A 19,325-nucleotide genomic window follows, 5' to 3' on the forward strand; every position below is an offset into this window, starting at 1 on the left:
TTATGTCCAAAGGTGGTGGTTCTTACCAGTGGCTGCAGTTATTCTTGGTGGCAGTGTCGCCAACGTTGTAACGACGGCCTCCAAGCTGACAGGGACACATGCTGGGAGGCACACATTGACCCTCAAGGTCCCACAGCAGTCCCGGGGGACAGTTACAACCAGACACACAGCTGCCAAGCTCTTTACACTCTTCTGGCTCTCCACAATGATGACCGCACACTGGGGCACACTCCTGGTATTCCTGCCCACCAGTACACAGGACAGCTGGGCACAGGGATACATGCAAATCAGAAGCTTAGCCACACTGTCTAGACCTCAAGTCCTTATATCCCTACAGGAGAAAGGTGCCTAGCAACAGTCTGGTAAGGAAGGAGTTCCTGCCCCATCCAACTTTCCCCAATTGGGGGTGGCGCTGGGAGAAGGAAGTGAGGAGCCCAGAGTAGGGCTGATTGGGCTGAGAGACTTACGGCACAGCGACTCATTTCTCCAGTGCAGCAGGACACCCTCCTGGGCACAGCGGCGTGCATAGGCAGAGAGCACAGAGCACAGACAGTTCCCGCCAGGGGCACAGCCACACACAGCCTCCAAGCACTGCAATCGGAACGGCTCTCTGTCTACTAGCCCATGGCACTCCTTTGGACAAAAAGAAAAGGGGCAGTTCTTTCTTTATTGATTCCATTCCCTTGGGAGTCCATTGCTGCCCCCCCCCCCGTGCCCTTGACTCTTTCTTGCAGTTTGGATCCTTGATCTTACGGGCAGAGGAGGGGGACGCCCTAGTACCTGAAAGGTGGGGCCATGCAAGATGGCACAGGTTGCCTCTGCGAAAGTGAGGCGCTGGGAGTAAGTGCTGCAGGATAACTGTGGGGTGTCATCCATCAAGGGGCACCCTTCACCACCTGACACCTGGAACTTGCTAGCAAAGGCGGTGACACTGGTCTCTATGTCTCCAGCCGGTGTCAGGAAGTCATCCTGCTGCTTCCAGGTGAAGGTGCCACACAGACCCTGTACCTGAGTCACAGAAGACATAGAAAAGTGAAACTCAGTCTTACTTAGCCTAACCCAGGTGAAGGTGCCCCACAGACCCTGTACCTGAGTCACAGAAGACATAGAAAAGTGAAACTCAGTCTTACTTAGCCTAACCCAGGTGAAGGTGCCACACAGACCCTGTACCTGAGTCACAGAAGACATAGAAAAGTGAAACTCAGTCTTACTTAGCCTAACCCAGATACTCATTGGCCTTCTTGCATACCTGGTAGGCATAATGGGGTTCCAGGGTGATGTAGGCTGCAGGATCCTCCACTCCCCAGAGAACCCAGGCCCCAGGCCAGCGCAACAGCAAGAAAGCAGAGGAGGCATGGGAAACATTGAAGCCCTCAGCACCAATCCAGGGCAAGCCTACATCCTGCCCATCCACCAGCACAGCTCCTAGAAGAGAGAGGCCTGACTATTGTGATAGGGAGCCTGTGGGAGGATGGGGTTGCAAGAGGGGAAAGATTTGGCAAGATGGGAGAGCATGCGTTGGGGTAAAGGGATGTGGGAACGACTCCAGTGACCCCTGGAGGCCACTTGTTCTGCCAGAGACCACCATAGCTCAAGAACACACATCATGATGCAATTTTGCACATCCCTTTGTTTGTGTGGTCAGTATGTGGGAGGAGCTGGGTAAAGAGAGTCAGCAGCAGGCTGGGGCATGGCAGAGTTGGAGGGACAGTCGCTGAGAGGGGCCAACCTCAGCAGCTCATTGCAAGGCTTTTTATAACTGTGTGACTTGTGTTTACTTCTGAAGACCAGCAGAAACTGCTTGGAAGATGCCTTTGAGATAGTGTATCTGCCCCTGAGATAGGAGCATGAGGCACTGTAGGCAGTAAGTTCAGTTGTGGGAATCTAGAAGGGATGGTTACTGAAGTCCAAGGGGTGGGCAGGCAGGGGGTAGGCCTGAGTTTGCAGAGTAAGGACAGTGGGCAACAGGTCCATTCAGCACCCTGAAGAAGAAGACTGCAGAGACTCCCCAGGGAACAAAGGCCCTGCGTAGCCCAGGTGGCAGAGTTGACGCTACCTGAGTGTCTGAGCTGAATATGGGTATTCCCCAGGAAGACAGAGAGGGCGTGGAGGCAGCTCCCAGTGTCACAGGCCCCATGCTCCAATGCAACCAGCAGCTGGTCTTTTATAGAGTCCTGGGGTAGACAAGGTGGCAGAAGCCATGAGGAAGTCTCAGTAGCGTGATAACCGCAGCTCCCACCCCACACAGGACTGACATGGGCAGATGGATGTGAGGGCATGTGAGGAGGTTTGTGTGACTGCAGGTTTGTGTGTGCATGTATGCATGTGCATGCATGTGTGTGTCTGTGTATACATTGGAAAGGGAAGATCTCGATCTTTCCTCCCCATGGCTGTTCTCTATTTGTATACATATAGATATATGTGCACACATTTGTTGAATTTACATACACATATATGGCTGTGTGTATGTGTGTGTGGTCTGTGTGCTGGCATGCAGCCTCCATCTCTGTGTGCACACCTCATGTATCTTTGGCCAGGCGAGTGGGGAGACGGCTGCCCTGGCTAACACACCAGCTTGTTGACTCTGCTCTCACCTAACTTCCTCACCCCGCTGTTCCCCAGGCAAGGAGGGGACAAGGAGAAGTGAAGGAATTACAGTGGTCCAACACTAAAATTGAGAGACCACCGATGACCCCTTGGAAGGACTGAAAAAACATGGCGTGTGCTGAATTCCCCAGGTTTATTGGAGAGGGTCCCTTCTTTCTCTGCCTGTGATAAGCCCGATGTTTTACATTTGTAAAAGGAACTATGAAGATGGGTTCAGTTCTGTGGCCTTAGATTAGGGTGGCGTGCGTGTGCGTGTGCGTGTCTGAGGTGCCAAGGCGGGGGGAGGGATGCAGGCGGTCATTCTTCTGCCAGCACTGCTGCCCATATTTCCTTGCTAGGGACTATATGTTTCACCGATTGCTTTAATGACTTGTTTCCAGTCCTCTCCCCTCAGAACTCCCCTGTGAGGGCCCCCACTCTGACAAGATCCTCTTCCTGAGATAGGCTCTCTGCTCACCTGCACCAAGCTGTAGTGGCAGCCTGGATTGCCCCGGAAGGAGAAGCTCCGCCCATCAAAAGTGAAGTAATGCCCGTCACCGCCCACTGCACACTCAGCAGGGCACAGGGCCTGGGCACAGTGCCAGTGGCCATCCTGGCATACGCTAAGAGCACAGAGGGTGGGACAGTGCACTGTGGCATCGGATTCATCCCAGAGTGTGGAGCTGGGCATGACCTACTCCCAGCTCAGTGGTTTTTTCCCCCGGCACACCCACCACCATTGCAACTGGACTATTAATCATGCCAGAAATGTCACAGGTCACGGGGTGGGAAGCCCCGGAGTGCACTGGTTATTTGGAGGCGCAAATCTCAGAAAAAGCATAAATAAAAACATCGGGGAGAACTACGTGGCCCACCAGAGCCCAAAGACCCACCAAGGGTTGCATTGCTGGTTCACAGTGTCACCAGGGGCGTAGCGCTGGCGCCGGTGGTAGCAGGGGCAGTGGGCAGCAGGCACACAGTGGGTACCATCCCAAAAGAGGCCAGCGGGGCATTCACAGCCACTCACACACTCTTTCCCACAAGACCCCTCCTCTCCTTGGGCTACTGCTGAGCAGCTGGGTGGGCAGGATGAGACACAATCAGAATAGAGCTGCCCCCCTGGACACAGGCGTTCTGTGGGAACAAAAGTGTTCTGTGAAGGGCTGGCTGTGGAAATCCAATAGGCCATGGGAGACAGCCAGGGGGCCCTCAGGAAACCGGTCACTCCAGGACCTTGGTTAGCTTCAGGTGGGCAGACCCAGCATACCACAGAAGCCAGGCTTCCTCCAGTGCACATAGATGTGCTGTCTGGCACAGGCCTGGGCATAGTTGGCAAAGGTGGCACAAACAGCTTCCTGCTGCTCCTCTGGGTCACTGCCTGCTCTGGCTCCAACACAGTAGGCAAAGAGGCAGGTCTCATGGTACTCATCCGGGGGAACCTGTCGGGAAGGGAAATCTTCAGCCAGTAAGTGACCTTCCTCGCCAATATCTCCTGCCCCCTTTTCCTTTACATCCCAACTTGAAACCAAACATGGTAAGTGCTGGAAGGGGCCTCAACAGTGACAAGAACAGCCATCATGTTCTCAGAGGTAAAACCAAAGACAAAGGAGTGCAGTGACTGATGACCCAATGCAAGTGATGGCAGGACCAGATCACCCAGCTGGCACCTCTCTATCATCCATCAGTGCCTACAGAACCCTCCCCTCCAGAGCTGGTCACCATCTCCGTCCCACCCATACCTGGACATGGCATTGCAAGAACGGACCCTCCAGCAATTGGTGGCATATATCCTGGGCTTGAGCTTGAAGCTTGCCCGTTTCCAAGCCTGTATGTGTACCTTGCAGGATGCCCTCACAGCCCTGGGCCACCTCCACTGCATCCAGACACTCGGGCTGAGGACAGAACCAGGCCAGGAAGCAGCGATGAGAGATATTAGGAAAACAGGAACGTGATTGCTGCCCTCACAGTTACCTCCACCGGCCTGCCCACCAGGCCTCCTTCTGGGCTGCAGAGCTGGCAAAGTGACAAGCCCAGCCCAGAGGAAGAGGAGCCAGGGTCAGTCAGCCCAGACAGACTGGTCAGTGGCCACATCAGGGAGGCCCCCAGGGTGGTCATCACACAGCAGTTGCCAGGCTCCCTATGGGTCCTGGAACCTGTGTGCACTTCCTGAGGACCCCAGGGAAATAGTGGGCAGGCGGGAAGCAGTCTCACCTCATAGCCAGGGAGCCTCCATGAATTCCCAAAGGTAGCAGCTAGCATAGCCAGTCCCCCTTCTGGCTCCACAAAGTCATCTGAGGAAGTTTGAGGCCAGTGCTAGAGTACACATCCTTTGTGTACTCTCCCGACCCCGTCCACCAGCCATACCGAGCCACACCTTACATACCCTCTGGCCGGCCATTGTAAAGCCCACAGAGGCCCTGTGTCCGTCCCCAGAACTCATGGTCCACGGAAATGGAGATGGAACCGGACCTGTCCAGTCTCACAACAACCCCCAGGCCCCCAGAGAGCACCAGCCAGTCTCCCTGCCACTGCAGGCTCACTCCTGGGAATAGGACAGGGTCATTCAGTTATAAGGGCCACACTCCCATCTCATCACAGCAGGGCCTTAGCTGACTAGGAAAAGAGTTCACACAAATTTACAAGCTCTGCACTGTGGTTTTTCTGCTGTGGCTGCTATCTTAAGAGAGTAAATTATAACACACACTATATCCACACCACACATATACTATACACACATTCCACTCACAGTACAAATACACATACAGTACACATACCTTATACATAGTTCATGCACCACAGCACACAACATATACCACAAACCTCACATACACACAAACCACACTTCTACACAGACAAAACATGCACACTATACATTACACTCTGCCCACCCCCCTATATCATACAGACACATGCACACTTCACCCCAACCTCCTATCTCAGCCATGATGATACTCTCACGAGGCAGGTGGGGTAACTGAGCCTCAAGACAGTTAAACAGAGTGATTTGCCCAAGTCATAGCTGAAGGCAGACAGGAGTGAGTGATCCAGGCTTATGCCTTCCTGACCCTTAATTTTCAAGTTTTCCAACAGTACTCAGGGGTCACAGCAGCTCTGCCCCAGCCTGACAGCCTGCCCTGAGGAGTGGGCAGAGTACCCCAGAAGAGGGAAGGAGCCCTCACCATGAAGAAGTCGAGGCTCCCCGTCAGGCACTGGCTGCCCCTTCACAGAGACCTCTCCATCTTGGATCAACACCTCCTCAGAACCCATCATCACTCGAACCTGAGAGTGAGCCATGGATCAGATGTGTGACTCCTCTCCCCACCATGACCAGACGTTCCCTGGGCTCATCTCTCTCCCTTCCTCACCAGCCAGCAGGGCCTAGGCTGGGAACAGTGGACCCTAGGCTGGAGGTGCACAGCCCAGGTGGAGTCCACAGCACCAGCTAGCAAGTAGGTACATTGGCCCAGGAAGTGGTAGTGACGCCCGTCAAAGGTTTGGTAGTGGAAGCCGGACCAGGTGGAACAGATAGCTGAGAGACGCTGTCGCTGGCTCCAGAGCTGGGCTACAGCTGCTGTCAGGGGCTGCAGGGGGGCTTCAGAGGAAGCATTGCCTAAACAACATACATCATGTGAGAGTCTCAATGCAGGGACAGAGGTGAGGGCACAGATCCAGGCACACCAGGAGGTATGACAGCCGGGTATGGTCCCTCTGGAGGGACCACAGGAGTAGCCAGGGCTCGGTGGAACGGCCCAGAACTCTTAAGGGTGACAGTCTGTGTATGCCTGTCTCCGAGATTGGAGGCTACAGACCCACCTGGGCGGTGCTGACCAGAACAGCTGAGGCACATCTGGGAGCTGCTGTCCCACCAGCTGTGTCCCCAGGGTTGGGCACAGCATTCTTCCAGGCTTCCTGCTGAGGAATTAGCTGAGCCCACGAGAGGTCAGCAGAGGTCTTTAGGGCTGGCTTTAGCAAGGGCTGTGGTCATATGGATGACCTGGAGAGCCCCACCAGACCTGCTGTGTCCTCAGGCAGTCTGTCACCTCTGCTGTATCACAGATGGGCTCGCCTTCACAACAACTACCCAGAGGGTACTATTTACCCATTCAGTTCCGGTACTTACCATCAGTACAGTGAGGACCGCCCCATCCTGGACAGCAAGCCCTCACTGTCCTGTTCCAAGTCGCAGGCCGGGTTTCTGGGGGTCTACCCCCACCATACAGAGGGAAGCAGGGAAAGGTGTTAATATTTAGCCAGGTCCCACCACAAGGCAAGACCTAAGACCTTAGGTCTGGTGAACTACTCTGAGGGGTCCTATCAAGTAATTCTCACCTCCTGACCTTATTTTCTTCAAGTGTAAAGCAAGAATGAATGCTGGGAAACAGCCTGGGGCAGAAGGAATAAGTGTCCCACCTCCCCTTGCCTACAGTGCCCACCATAGGGCCCTCTCATCCACCCATACCATCTCTCTCCACCCTTCCTAGAACCCAGTTTCCCAAATGCCTGCCGCACCAGTTCCTCACAGGTCCTCCCCCACTCTCAGGATATCCTGCCGTCACTTTTTCCTTTCCTGCCCAGCAGACAGCCCAGGTTCTGACCCTCACTCACTTGTAGATAGCACAGAGCCCAAGTGCTGGGGGCCTGGTAAGCCCCACATGGCCACTCCAGGGCAGGTCCAGACGCCAGCCTAGGCGGATATAATGGTACAAACTGGTGCAGGGTACCAAGTCTTCCTGACGAGGAGTTACTTCCTCTTCCACATGAATTGTCTCTGTCTGCTCACACCACCGCCTGTCCAGGGATAGGGGTGCACAACTACCAGCATTGTCCCCTCTATCCCAAGAAGCTCTGTATCACAGATCCAAGCCCCCAAGGACTGCTGGGAGAGGTACTTGAAGCCAGGGGGAGGCTAAGGCGGGTTGAAGTGGTGAAAGAAGAGCCTGGCATCCTGGAGGGTACTTAGGCATGGCCTGGGGGGGGATCTTATGGGGGAGCCCCAGGAGCTGCTTACCCATTACTCAGAGCCCATAGCATCCCGAAGAGAAGGGCAGGGAGCAGCATGGCGCCCCACCCCAGGTCACCTTTGGGAGGACCTGAGGCTTGGACTTAGGCAGTGCTGCTGCAGGACACTGGAGAGGATAGCACTGGTCCCTAGCCCCACACTGAGGTTTGATGCAACCTGAAGGTCAGTCTGTCCAGGACTCTTCATAAAGGGAGATTTGATTCCAGCTTCTTGCCGCTGGGTACCAGCTGCCCAGAACCAGATTGGATCTACCTACAGCGTCCCTTCAGATGCCAACTCTCCCTGGAAACAGACCCCATAACACCCCTTCCAGTGTGTGTGTGTGTGTGTGTGTGTGTGTGTGTGTGTGTGATGGGACCACAGCCAGAAATTTTGAGCCCCTCGTTTTCTACTCTTTCAAGCACTACCACAAATGAATGTACGAGTGTGATCAAACATGTTTCCTTTCTGGGCGTCTGCCTCCTTACCAATAAAAACTGCAGGGACTTCCCAGGGGTACCGAGACGGAACTCGATAAGCTCTTTGAACTTACAGGTGTGAAGATTTTTTCTGAGGGAGAGCCTTCAAAAACTGCAGGCAGGGCTGGAGTAGTGACTCGGTGGTTCAGAGCACTTGTTATTCTTGCAGAGGACCAGGGTTTGGTTCCCAACTCCCACACAATGGCTCACAACCATGCATAGCTCCATTTCCAGGGAATCCAATGCCTCTCCTGACCTCAGCAGTAACAGACACACATGCAACAAACATACATATATAGAGGCAAAACACACAAAATAAACCACTGCCTGTGTGATGGTGTTCTCCGTGTTCTTTCCTTTCCCTGTCCCTCTCAGGCCAGGTGCACAGGAAGAGAAAACAGAATGGCTGGAGCACCCAAGTATGTGGAGACAACCTGACAAAGTAAACCTTTTCCTCAGTGGGATCGGGTTTTCTTTTTAGGATGTTTGTACAAGGTGGTTGGGACCATTTGGTCACCTGAGGGTTTCTGAAGGTCCCAAGGCAGTCAGAAGACTGAAGGATCTAGGAAGAGGGGAAGGGGAGGGGGGTGGGATAGGACTGGAGCCTGCTCCCCCTGCCTCATATTGGAGCTGAGTTGAGCCGGACGGAATAATCCCAGTGTCCGGTTCGGTTCAGAGGAGGCAGTTGCAGGCTCCACAGGCAAATCCTGGTTACATCCTGGTTACCAGAAGACCTCCAAGGCCACTGGGGCTGGAATGCAGCTGGATCTGAAACTCTGAACCCTTTCATTTCATAATGAAATGAGGTCCCACTGGGTATCCTGTACGGTCACCCCACCTGGTACATCACAGCTAGTCTGGGTATTTTTTCTTCTGGGTTTACCATTGGGTCCGGAACCAAAAGATGTCCCAGTACAGCCAGTCCCTCCATTTGCTTCCAGATAGCTAGTGTTGGTGCCTGGGAGCTGAGCTGAGTTCTGGGAAAGGGTCAGGGTCTGCATGGGCACAATGTCCCTCTAACTTCTCTCGCACTCTCATCTGGCCACTGCTCCTTCATATCCTAAACACATGGACTGCAGTTCCCAAAGCCCATTCTTGCACACACAGAGGGACACACACTCTGCTCCCAAGCAACCTGCAGTCAGTGAGCACCCAGGTATTAGAAAAGCCTTTTGCATCTTTAGTCCCAGGACCTCCCAATCCTTCCTGTCTCCACTGCTCCAGACCTCCTCACTCTAACCAGCTGCAAAAGACAGCCCTGCTTCATTCCTGTTAAGGCCAGCCTTGGGTCGCTGACTGTGTCCTGATTCCACAGGTGTCACCAATCCTTGTGACCGGGTGCCATAGCCAGGGACTTTGTCCTGTCCACAAGGGCCATTCATTGGCCTCCTCTTCTCAGATTCTCTCCCAGCTCTGTTCTGCAGCTTGGCTGACAAGGGACGCTTGGACTAGGGAGAAATATAACTTGGGCAGGCAGGCGGAAGTGGGAGCCCATGGGAATTTGCAGAAAGATCACGGGGCATGAAATAGCCTCTTGAATTTTAGTTTCAGGACAGGAGAGGGGTGATCTCAGGAGTAGAGGTGGGTGGGTAAGGCCCAAGAGTACATGCACCCATGAGCAAAGACGGAAAGTCTTAGAGGTCTGGGAAGAGGGAGACAAACCTAAGATTTTCTGCCCTTGGACCCCCTCCCGAGCCTCTGCCCCACCCGCCCTGCCCATCCTCACCCCCTGCAGCCTGCCCAGCAATCTGTCCAGGACTCGGCTCAACTTTTCCCCATTTTGTACTTTGTTATCCTTCGCTCTCAGCCTGGTCCCTAGTCCTCAGCCCCCGTCTCGGATCCCGTTCTCCCGTCTGGGTGGATCCTGGTGGAGTTTCCCTAACCGACTCTCCCAGTCTCGGCTAGCCAGACAGTCTCCCGTGGGACCGCGGCTATACCACATACTCGGCTGGCACCGTCGATTTTGAAGACAGCAATGCATACACTACTCTCCTTCCCAAGAAGGCCCCCTCCTCTCCCAGCTTCCCCCAACTCCTCACCACCAGCACTCCGTTCGTTCTGCGCTCCACCTTTCCTCAGCTCCTCCCTCCTAGCCTGAGAGCACCCTCCCTCCTAGCCTGAGTGCCCTTCCTCCGTACCCTCCTCTTCTTCTCTCCCCTCTTTCCTTCCCCGGTCCTAAGCTCCCACTTTCCATCTCTCCCCTCCGGACATCTTGCCTACAAACCGTCACTTGCACTTGAGCCTATTAGCACACCCTTCCGAGAAGGGTCTCCTGAAGACCCCTGGCCCCTACCTCCTTAGCCTGGTAGCCCGGGGCAGAGCTCCTGCTTCCCAGGTTCCTCCCCCATCACCCACAGCGCTGCCCCACACCCTCTCCCTCCGCGTCTTTCCTTCCCCTCCCCGCGAAGTTTCAGGGCTGTCAGTCCCGGAGTCTTTCGGGTAGCCCGCACCCAAGCTGCAGGCAGCGGGCGCCATTGTGCATACGGCCGCCCGGGACCGGAGGCCCGAGCGCCTGGGTCCCCGAAACGGGCCACGGCACAGAGCCACAGGAGCCCGCCAGGTAAGGACACGGGAGGCTCCCGGGCAGGCGTCTCCGCCAGCCACCGAAAGGAGCTTGGCAGACGCAGCCGGCTCGCGGCAGGTGACAGCCCTGAGGGAAGGGGCGCGCAGGCGAGAGTGTGGGGGAAGGGTGGGGGTCAGAGGAAGGAGGGTCCAGGAGTGTAGGAGAGACTAGGGAACTGGAGGGGAGGGCAAGGACTGTGGGAGCGGTCCCGTGGGAGCAGGTGGGAAGGGGAAGGGAGGGGCCTGCGTGGAGGATCCCGAGAAGGAATAGGATTCCTCGGGATAGAGTGTAGGAGGGGTCCAGCTCGGAGGGGCAGGAAACGGGCGCAGGGGATGGGATCGCTCTGGAGCCAAGGACGCTGACAGGTGAGCCTAGTGCAGGGCAGAGGGCTGGGACCCGGAGTGACTCCCGGAGATCTAACGGGAACGGGGATTGGGTGGGGGAGTCTGGTCAGGAGGAAAACTCTGGAGAGGGTGAGAAGTCAGTAGGGAGCAGAAATGGGCACCGGGGCCGGCGAGGGGGGGGGGGGATGTTGGGAAGAAAGAGGGATGGGGAGGGGCAGAGCCAGGGTGTAGGTCCAGAAACCTAGAGGTTAGCTTGGATTCCCCTGGGGTGGGGGGCGTGAGACTGGAAGCTAGGGAGCAGATCGGGAGGGGGAGGGGAAGAACAAGGCTGGGGACGGGGAGGGGAGGGAAGCGGAGCCGGAGCAAGCAGGGTAGGCAAAGGGGGAAGGGAGGCGGGGGCCGCTGAGGGGGAAGGAGAGCTGCAGGAGGGAGGGAAGCAGAGGGGAGGATGGTTGTGGGGGAGGGGGGGAACCGAGGAGAGGAAAGAAGGAAAAGAAACCCGAGTGGGGGAGGAGAGGGGAGGGGCAAGCGAGTGGGGGGAGAGCAGCTGAGACGGGGAGGGCGGGAGTTGGGGGAGGAAGGAAAGGAGGAGGGGGAAGGAAGGGAGAGAGTGTGCAGCCCTGGAAGGGGGTGGTGCACCGAGAACTAGGCGGGCGGGCATAGGAGGAAGGGGGAGGGGAGCGCTGCCCAAGAGTGCTGGGGAGGGTCAAGGAAGGCGGTAGCTGCTGAAGGCCTATTCCAAGGGGGCCCCAAGGGGTTGACCCGGCGGGTGCGAGCAGGGGAGGAGCCAAGGGGGCGGGGCAGTAGGAGGAGCCCCAAAAGCCTGCCAGATTTGGTGGGGAGAGAGGGCGGAAGGCTGAGGGAGAGGGGAGGGGCAGAGGGAAGGCTGCCAGGGAGGGGGGGAGGGGAGTCTGCTGAAGGAGGGGCAGAGAACCGGTTGGAGGAGGAGCAGGGAAGTGCAAAAATCGGGGAGTGTCCTGGCCTGGTGTGGGGGTTAGTCCTAGCCTAGTTAGTCCTTTGGGGGTTGTGTGACTTTGAGGTAGGGGTTTAGGGAGGGGAGAGTCATTTATTACCTCTGCAAGGACTCTCTGTTCCACACCACCCCGTCACCCTAAAATGACACTACACCCCTAAGGTTAGCTTCTGTTTCACTAGCTCCTGCCGTGAGGGCTAGAGGTTCTACGTGAAGTTTCCCACTCCTCACCTTGGTCTTCTATCCGGAGAATTAAGTGGTCCCTGTACTTCCCCAGGCAAAGACACAGTGGGTGATGAGTGCCTGCTGGTGGCCTTGGGGAGGGTTCTAGAGATTTGAGTGTAGGTGGGGTCAGGGGCTGCATCTATAGCCAGTCAGCGTTTGCAGAGGGCTCCATGTCATTGGGTACCCATCTTAAGAAGTCTCTGCTCCAGATGCAGTTTGCCTTGAGGTCCCTCACCTGTACCTGGGACATCACTTTGGTGCTCTTAGGAATAGCTGAGACCTAGGCGAAGACCAACAGGAAGATTCTGAACAAAGCTGTCTTTTTAGGGTCTGTGACCTGATCACCTTGGAGAGCCTCCTGTGGCCATGAGAGAGACCCTGGAGGCCCTGAACTCCTTGGGTGAGTGAGGACAAAGGAACCAGGAGGGTGGGGGTTGCTAGGCATACATTGTGTAAATGCTATCCTCAGGAGTTTACAACCCTGGGCCCTTGGGGGTCTGGAGAGGCAAATACCTTTTTAGGTAACCTTGTGTCTCTGTCCAGACCAGGATGGTTATACCAGACTGTCTGAATTCATGGAATTCACAGAGCACTGGCGGCTAGAAACAACAAAAAGCTTACTACATTTGCGTATTTATTGTGTTTATCTTTATTATGTGCACACGTATGGAGGTGAGGACAGTTTTCTGAGTTTGTTATGTCGTGCCATGTAGGCTTTGGAAACCAAGTGCAGATCGTTAGCTTGGTGGCAATTACCTTTACCCACCAAGCCATTTCCCCAGCCCAGCACTGGAAATTAATTTTTTCTATTTCAAAATATTCTATTTTTCTTTCTCCTCCCTCCACCCCGCCCTGCCTCAATTAAAGGGGTTGAAGTTAATAACTGGCCAGGCTGCTGGGGAGCTTGGGCAGTCCTTTGTCCGTGCAGACAACAGATATGTTCCTTCCCGTGCCAGCTGGGAAAATGCCCATCGATACCAGTTCAATACTGGAAGCTTCATTTGAACTCATCCCTCTGCCTATAACAGGATTCTCAGTGGGACAGCCAGAGATGGCTCCCCAAAGTGAGTCCAGCAATGGGTTCAATAATGCCCAGGGGAAGATGTCATCTAGGGAAGAGGGCACCCGGCACTCATGCTCAGGTAAGTGGGGACAGTGGAGGTCTTGGGAAAGAATATTCTTTCTTCCACGAGCTTTTCTGGACATTTGGAACTCCTTAGGCACTAACTAGACCTGGGTGCCTCCCTCCATGGAGTTTAATCTGAGAGGGGGCAGCAGTCAGCCAGCAAGAAATGTAAACACGGTAAAAGTTGTAAACTGCCTTAGAAGATAGCAGGGGTTGGAGGAGGGCTAAGGCAAAGTGAGGGGAACCTGGGTGCTGCAGGAGGGAAGAGACAGGAATGCCTAGGGCTAGATCTAACCTGTGTTACCTTAGAAATGGGAGGCCTGACTGCTCGGGTCAAAGGTCTTTGCTTACTTTCACCTCTTCATAAAACACACAGTCCAGAAATTCCTCACGGTTGTGGCTCTTGTCCACTCTTAGTACCTGCTTTGGCCACTGGGAATTTGCCTTTGCAGGTATGGCATATGATAGGGTTCTTTAGCGGGGGTGGAAAAATGGGGGTGGGGGTTCGGGCTTGCTTACTAGTCCCAATGGACTAGGAAGTCTTCTGTCTGATGTTTCGGGAGTCCTTGGAGTATCCTCTTCTCTTCCAGGGCATGAGACCCCTGGCCAGAAAGAAGGCATCCACACAGAACAAGCTGAAGCTCCTTGCATGGGCAGCCAGGCTTGTACCCCACAGAAGACTGAGCCTGCAGGCTCTGTCCCAGGTGAGTCGTCATGATGCTCTAGGCTCTGTCCCAGGTGAGTCTCCATGGTGCTCTAGAATCAGACAAAGAGAAAAGGGACCAAGCAGTTTCCAGAGCTTCTCTGGGAGATCGCTGTGCTCATCCAGGCCGTCCCCTCTCCTCTGTAGACTTTCAGAGCACCAAAGGTGTTTCGCATCTGGGGATAGCAGAATGGGAGCAGAAGATACCAACAAGCACATCTCACTTTAACCCACTTGTAGAAGTCCCAGCTTCCCTCATCATCTCCTCCAGTTCATACACGCTGTTGCTCTCTTGTATTTTAATCACCACAAAGATACAGGGCATTCATCAGCTTGTTCACTGCCTCTACGCTGCATGCTCCTCTTGCCAAACCTCTGCTGATCTTCATGGTACCAAGGTCCCAGTCTGTAGCCATTAACTCATCTTTCCCATTCCCCCAGGCAGTCTCTCCACGGCTCTACCTGTAACACCCGATTTCGGTGTAACACCCTCGGTACAGTTCGCGCAGCTGTACCGAATGCGAGTCCGGGCAAGGGCCTGGAGATTGAACACAAGACACAGAGACCAGGGTCATTGATAGGAGATCAAGCGAATGCCTTTTATTCAGACTTGGGGAAGCCTTTTTCTACCTAACTGCCGCACAAAGATCTCTCCGCCCAGGGAGGTGGGAAATTACCATATTAACAATGGAGAAGATTGCCTGCAGCTAATCACCAGGTGGGGCAGGGATAGCACGGAAACACACTGGAAGCTTAGTTAACTGATAACAAACTGTCCCCGCCAATGCACCCCAGGAATAAGGGAGACCAGGGGCCCACATCTACCCATCACTTCTTCCATTCTTCACCACTTGCTTGAGCGGCATCACTTACCCAACAAGGATTCATTTAGTGCCTGCTGCAGAAAGATGGCGAGTGTAGCGGGAAAAGACAGGGCATCTAGCTGCACGGACGTCGGTTGCGCCCTTGCTCTGCCCTGACCTGTTGAATGCTCTTGGGGGTGGGGGGCAGTACTGTGTTCGCTCCAGGGGTGGTTTGTTAGCCCATCATCAGGGTGACAGGAACTTCATGGCTGGTATGAAGCTTTATGACACTGCATACACGCTGCCTCATCCATAGTTGGCCTCAAATAAATGGTTACCAAGCTGATTTTTGTCAGACACATAAAGACACTGTGTTATTGGACACAAAATTAGAATTCAAGATGTCTCCCATCCAGAAGCTAAGACGTAGCTGGGTTGTTGTTACTATGAGGCAGAACAAATAATTAAAGCAACAATACATAGCCACAAGATTTTTAATTAGGCACAGAAGCTAATATTCATGGGAATTACTATAGGAATTTATGGTAAAGGATCCCTATGTGCCGGATGCATCAAAGCGTTGCTTTTTGTATACTGTGAGAGAAGCGAGGATTTCAGCTGGTGGGGGGGAGGGGAAGACGTTCTTGGAGGAGAAAGGACTTCCAGGCGGGAAGCAGGAAAGGTGATGGGTGACAGGTTGGAGAGCAGTATAGAAAGACAGGGAAACGGGGTAGGTGTGCGGGCACTCTGCTGCTGTGATTCTGGAGCAGCAGAGCGGGTGGCATAAGAGGGTAAGCAGACAGTGATTCGGAACCAGTGAGTTAGAAACCGGGAGTGAACGCAATCTGTGTGTAATATGATCAAGGCTCAGGCTATGACAGGCTTTCAGGACCAGACAGCACTCAGATCATGTGGCTCACCGGCTCTCAGGCAAGAGTCACTGGGGCTGGTGGGGGTGGGGGCTTTAAAGGAAGAGACCCGATTCCTCTGCAGGAGTGGATGCATTTTGTCAGAGTTCCTGAGGAACTTGAATCTGCCCTCGGGCTGAAGCTCCCCTGGAGGCCTGGAGCTCCCTCCGTGCTTCTCCCAGTAGCTGAACACTGACCAGTTCCCCCAGCCAGCAAACACCAGTCTGTCACCTCCTCCTTTCCTAGTGTCTTGTTCCTATAAGCTCCAGCCACTTTCATAATGGGACTTCCCAGTCCAGTAGATCAGGAGGAAGGGAGCTGAAGAGTGGGAGCCAAAGGGAGTAGCACAGGGAGCATTTGAAAAAGCAGAAGTGTGTGTGTGTGTGTGTGTGTGTGTGTGTGTGTGTGTGTTAGGGTGCCTGGTGCTTACGGAGGAAACTAAGGGGGAGGCACCCAGGTTCCTTGGCCATCCTACCTCCTAAGGTTAAAGTTAGCTGGGGAGGAGGCCTTTGAAGGTCCGGTGTTTGGTTGTTACCAAACTATAGCCAGTTTGAAGGACACTCAAGAAGGGCGGCTGAGCTGGGGATGAGAAACTACTTTCAGAAAACCTGCCAGCCAGGATGATGGGGGCAGCCTCTGGGTGCTGGAAGCTCAGAGAAAGATTGGGTCAGAAGTGGGCAGCAGTCCAGTGGAGCAAGGGAAAGTGTCTACTAAGATTCAAGGAAATGTTCCTGAGTGGGGGAACTGGTCATCCTGAGAGAAAGGCCCCAAGAGGGGCAGTGTTGGCCAGCAGCATTGGTTGAAGAGGGAACAGAAGGAGGACTTTGGGGTTTACTGATTCCCAGGAACTTTGTGTGGGGTACATAGAGGAGCCAGACTGCAGGGAAGTGAATGTGAGGAACCTACTGGGAAATGAATGTGCCCATGGATGGGCTTTCCAACAATTTTTTTTTTAATGATTTCTCAGGGGAGGAATGGATGATTCGGAAGGTGAAGGTTGAAGATGAGGATCAGGAGGCAGAGGAGGAGGTGGAATGGCCCCAGCATCTCTCCTTCCTTCCCAGTCCTTTTCCTGCTCCTGACTTGGGTCACCTGACTGTTGCATACAAACTGGAGCCGGGGACTCCAGGATCTCTAGGTGGGCTCGCGCTGTCAGGGTGGGCTCCGATCCCTGAGAAGCCTTATGGCTGCGAGGAATGTGAGCGGCGTTTCCGGGACCAGCTAACTCTGCGGCTGCATCAGAGGTTGCACAGGGGCGAGGGTCCCTGTGCCTGCCCGGACTGTGGCCGCAGTTTCACGCAGCGCGCCCATATGCTGCTCCACCAACGCAGCCACCGCGGTGAACGTCCCTTCCCTTGTTCTGAGTGCGATAAGCGTTTCAGCAAGAAGGCACACCTGACCCGCCACCTCCGCACACACACCGGCGAGCGGCCCTACCCATGCGCTGAGTGTGGCAAACGCTTCAGCCAGAAGATCCACCTAGGTTCTCACCAGAAGACCCACACCGGAGAGCGGCCCTTTCCTTGCACCGAATGTGAGAAGCGTTTCCGCAAGAAGACACACCTGATCCGCCACCAGCGCATCCATACCGGCGAGAGGCCCTACCAATGCACCCAGTGCACACGCAGCTTCACACATAAGCAACACCTGGTGCGGCACCAGAGAGTGCACGACGCTGCTAGCCGCACCCGGTCCTCTACCGACGCTCCTGCCTCACCCCATTCACCCTCCTCGTCCCCTCCTGGGCCTAAGCCTTTTGCTTGTTCCCACTGTGGCTTGAGCTTTGGCTGGAAAAAGAACCTCGCTACGCACCAGAGTTTGCATCTCACCGAGGGTCGCCCTTTTGGGTGCGATGAATGTGCACTGGGCGCCACCGTAGACTCCGCCGCCACAGAACCCTCAGCCTGCGCTCCCCACGCTCCTGACTGTGGCCCAGGTTCGGGGCCTGCGACACCCCAGCGCACCACCCCCGGTGAGCGCTCCTTCTTCTGCCCTGACTGTGGGCGCGGCTTTGCTCACGGGCAGCACCTAGCCCGCCACCGGCGTGTACACACCGGGGAAAGGCCCTTCGCTTGTGCGCAGTGTGGCCGCCGCTTCGGCTCGCGGCCCAATCTGGTCGCCCACTCCCGGGCCCACAGTGGCGCCAGACCTTTTGCCTGTGCGCAGTGCGGCCGCCGCTTCAGTCGCAAATCTCACCTAGGTCGCCACCAAGCGGTGCACACAGGCAGTCGCCCTCATGCCTGTGCCGTCTGCGCCCGCTGCTTCAGCTCCAAAACCAACCTGGTCCGCCACCAGGCGATCCATACCGGCTCCCGCCCCTTCTCCTGCCCGCAGTGCGCCAAGAGTTTCAGCCGCAAGACCCATCTTGTGAGGCACCAACGTATCCATGGCGAAGTGACCCTCCCAACCTCGACCTCGAACCTTTCGGCTCCAGTTTGGCCCAATTCCTCTGAGGTTGTGCCACCTCCAATCTTCTTCTAAACGAAGTTCAGACCCTCATCCTTCCTTTCCTAACAGATTTGGAGACTCATTCCTGGAGACTTCGTGGGCTTTCAACTTAGGTCTCTGCTGAAGTACCAGGAGACGTTCCATTGTCTTTTCCACAAAGTTGAGAAATCCGAAAAGCATACTTAGCTCTTGACAGCCGTGACAGTGAACATGCAGAGATTTCCATGCATTGGAAATCAGGAGTTTTGGGGGATCAACTAGACCAGGGGGAGACTGAGCAGAATATTTCTTTCTACCTAAAGGGAAAGAACAGTTATTTATGTACTTGAAGTTCATTAAAGTTCAAATCTGAAGTTCCGGGACTGTTAACTGAACCAGGGGTGGGAAGCCTGACTGGTCCACTTACTGCCACCTCCATCCACAGGAAAAGACCCTCCCTCTCATCCCAGGGAAGGTAAGCTTAACTAGCTGGTCTTCCCAACCAATATGTAATATGCCCAGATGCCAAACAACTACCCTGGTCCCTGTGCGGGGCGTACCTGTGTATGTGCACGCTGGCGCACTCAGGAGTTTGGCAGGAAGAAGTGAGGACTAGGAGAGGTAGAGAGGGCAGGCTGCTTCGTGCCTGTTTCTGTGGGCCCAGCATTATCACTGTCGGTCCTGGGACTCTGTGCTACCTGTTTGCAGCCCTTTGAGGGGCTTCAAGTGTCCTCACCTGTACCCGTCTAGGAGGTAGGAAAAGAGGCAGTACTTGAACGGGTCGGAAAGGTTGTTTCTGTATCACACTTTCAGTGCTGCTGGTGAGGGGGGCTTGAACCCGGAGGCCTGCAACTGGACACACCCAAGTGGGGCAGACAGAAGCCCTGGGACTGGCTGACTGGCAGTGAGGGAAGTAGCAGGGGGGGGGGGTGGAGGGGTAAGTTTGGAGAGAACGATTTTGGATTTGACCTCTCCTGCCTCATGGGGGACTTAGAAGGAATTGATTGCTCTCCTTGAACTCCAGTTTCTCATTAAAATAAGAGTTGGTGTTGACCAGGGCCGAGACCCCTTTCTATCCTATTAGTGGATGACTAACACCACCCCAGCAGCTCCTGGATGCTAAGGGCCAGGACTGATAGGGACTAATAGGGAGCCACTGACGTAGGGATCCTTTCATTGCAGCTTACCC

At 54.8% G+C, this 19,325-nt stretch overlaps 2 protein-coding genes across 5 annotated transcripts in view; one reads left to right on the forward strand and one right to left on the reverse strand.

The window, feature by feature from the left end:
- Positions 1–12,308, reverse strand: part of LOC126487244 (SCO-spondin-like) — a 56,679-nt gene extending 44,371 nt beyond the window's left edge. The window contains exons 1-18 of the mRNA XM_050119957.1: positions 12,176–12,308; positions 11,611–11,827; positions 10,358–10,714; positions 7,192–7,431; positions 6,707–6,789; positions 5,952–6,196; positions 5,766–5,865; positions 4,970–5,128; positions 4,798–4,877; positions 4,326–4,478; positions 3,854–4,025; positions 3,480–3,720; positions 3,065–3,209; positions 2,057–2,174; positions 1,250–1,425; positions 781–1,008; positions 468–633; positions 27–264 (exon numbers count right to left, since the gene is read on the reverse strand). Of these exons, the coding sequence (XP_049975914.1) occupies positions 27–264; positions 468–633; positions 781–1,008; positions 1,250–1,425; positions 2,057–2,174; positions 3,065–3,209; positions 3,480–3,720; positions 3,854–4,025; positions 4,326–4,478; positions 4,798–4,877; positions 4,970–5,128; positions 5,766–5,865; positions 5,952–6,196; positions 6,707–6,789; positions 7,192–7,431; positions 10,358–10,714; positions 11,611–11,827; positions 12,176–12,308 (3,251 nt within the window). The remainder of the gene's footprint in view (positions 1–26; positions 265–467; positions 634–780; positions 1,009–1,249; positions 1,426–2,056; positions 2,175–3,064; positions 3,210–3,479; positions 3,721–3,853; positions 4,026–4,325; positions 4,479–4,797; positions 4,878–4,969; positions 5,129–5,765; positions 5,866–5,951; positions 6,197–6,706; positions 6,790–7,191; positions 7,432–10,357; positions 10,715–11,610; positions 11,828–12,175) is intronic.
- On the forward strand, positions 10,141–18,510 carry Znf467 (zinc finger protein 467). 4 transcript variants are annotated; one of them, XM_050119908.1, is made up of 5 exons: positions 10,141–10,624; positions 12,497–12,569; positions 13,126–13,311; positions 13,886–13,999; positions 16,677–18,510. In XM_050119908.1, exons 2-5 carry the CDS (start codon positions 12,536–12,538, stop codon positions 18,188–18,190), a joined length of 1,848 nt encoding a protein of 615 aa, XP_049975865.1. In that variant the 5' UTR covers positions 10,141–10,624; positions 12,497–12,535; the 3' UTR covers positions 18,191–18,510. The 4 variants fall into 4 exon arrangements, with proteins under 4 accessions (XP_049975865.1, XP_049975867.1, XP_049975866.1 ...); XM_050119910.1 differs by having other exon boundaries at positions 10,149–10,624; positions 13,198–13,311; XM_050119909.1 differs by having other exon boundaries at positions 10,151–10,624; positions 13,037–13,311.
- The last annotated feature ends 815 nt before the right edge of the window (positions 18,511–19,325 follow it).

Source organism: Alexandromys fortis, unplaced genomic scaffold (assembly GCF_014885135.2).
Source record: "Alexandromys fortis isolate MF-2015 unplaced genomic scaffold, M_Fortis_MF-2015_v1.1 scaffold_177, whole genome shotgun sequence".
In the NCBI taxonomy this organism is placed as follows: domain Eukaryota; kingdom Metazoa; phylum Chordata; class Mammalia; order Rodentia; family Cricetidae; genus Alexandromys; species Alexandromys fortis.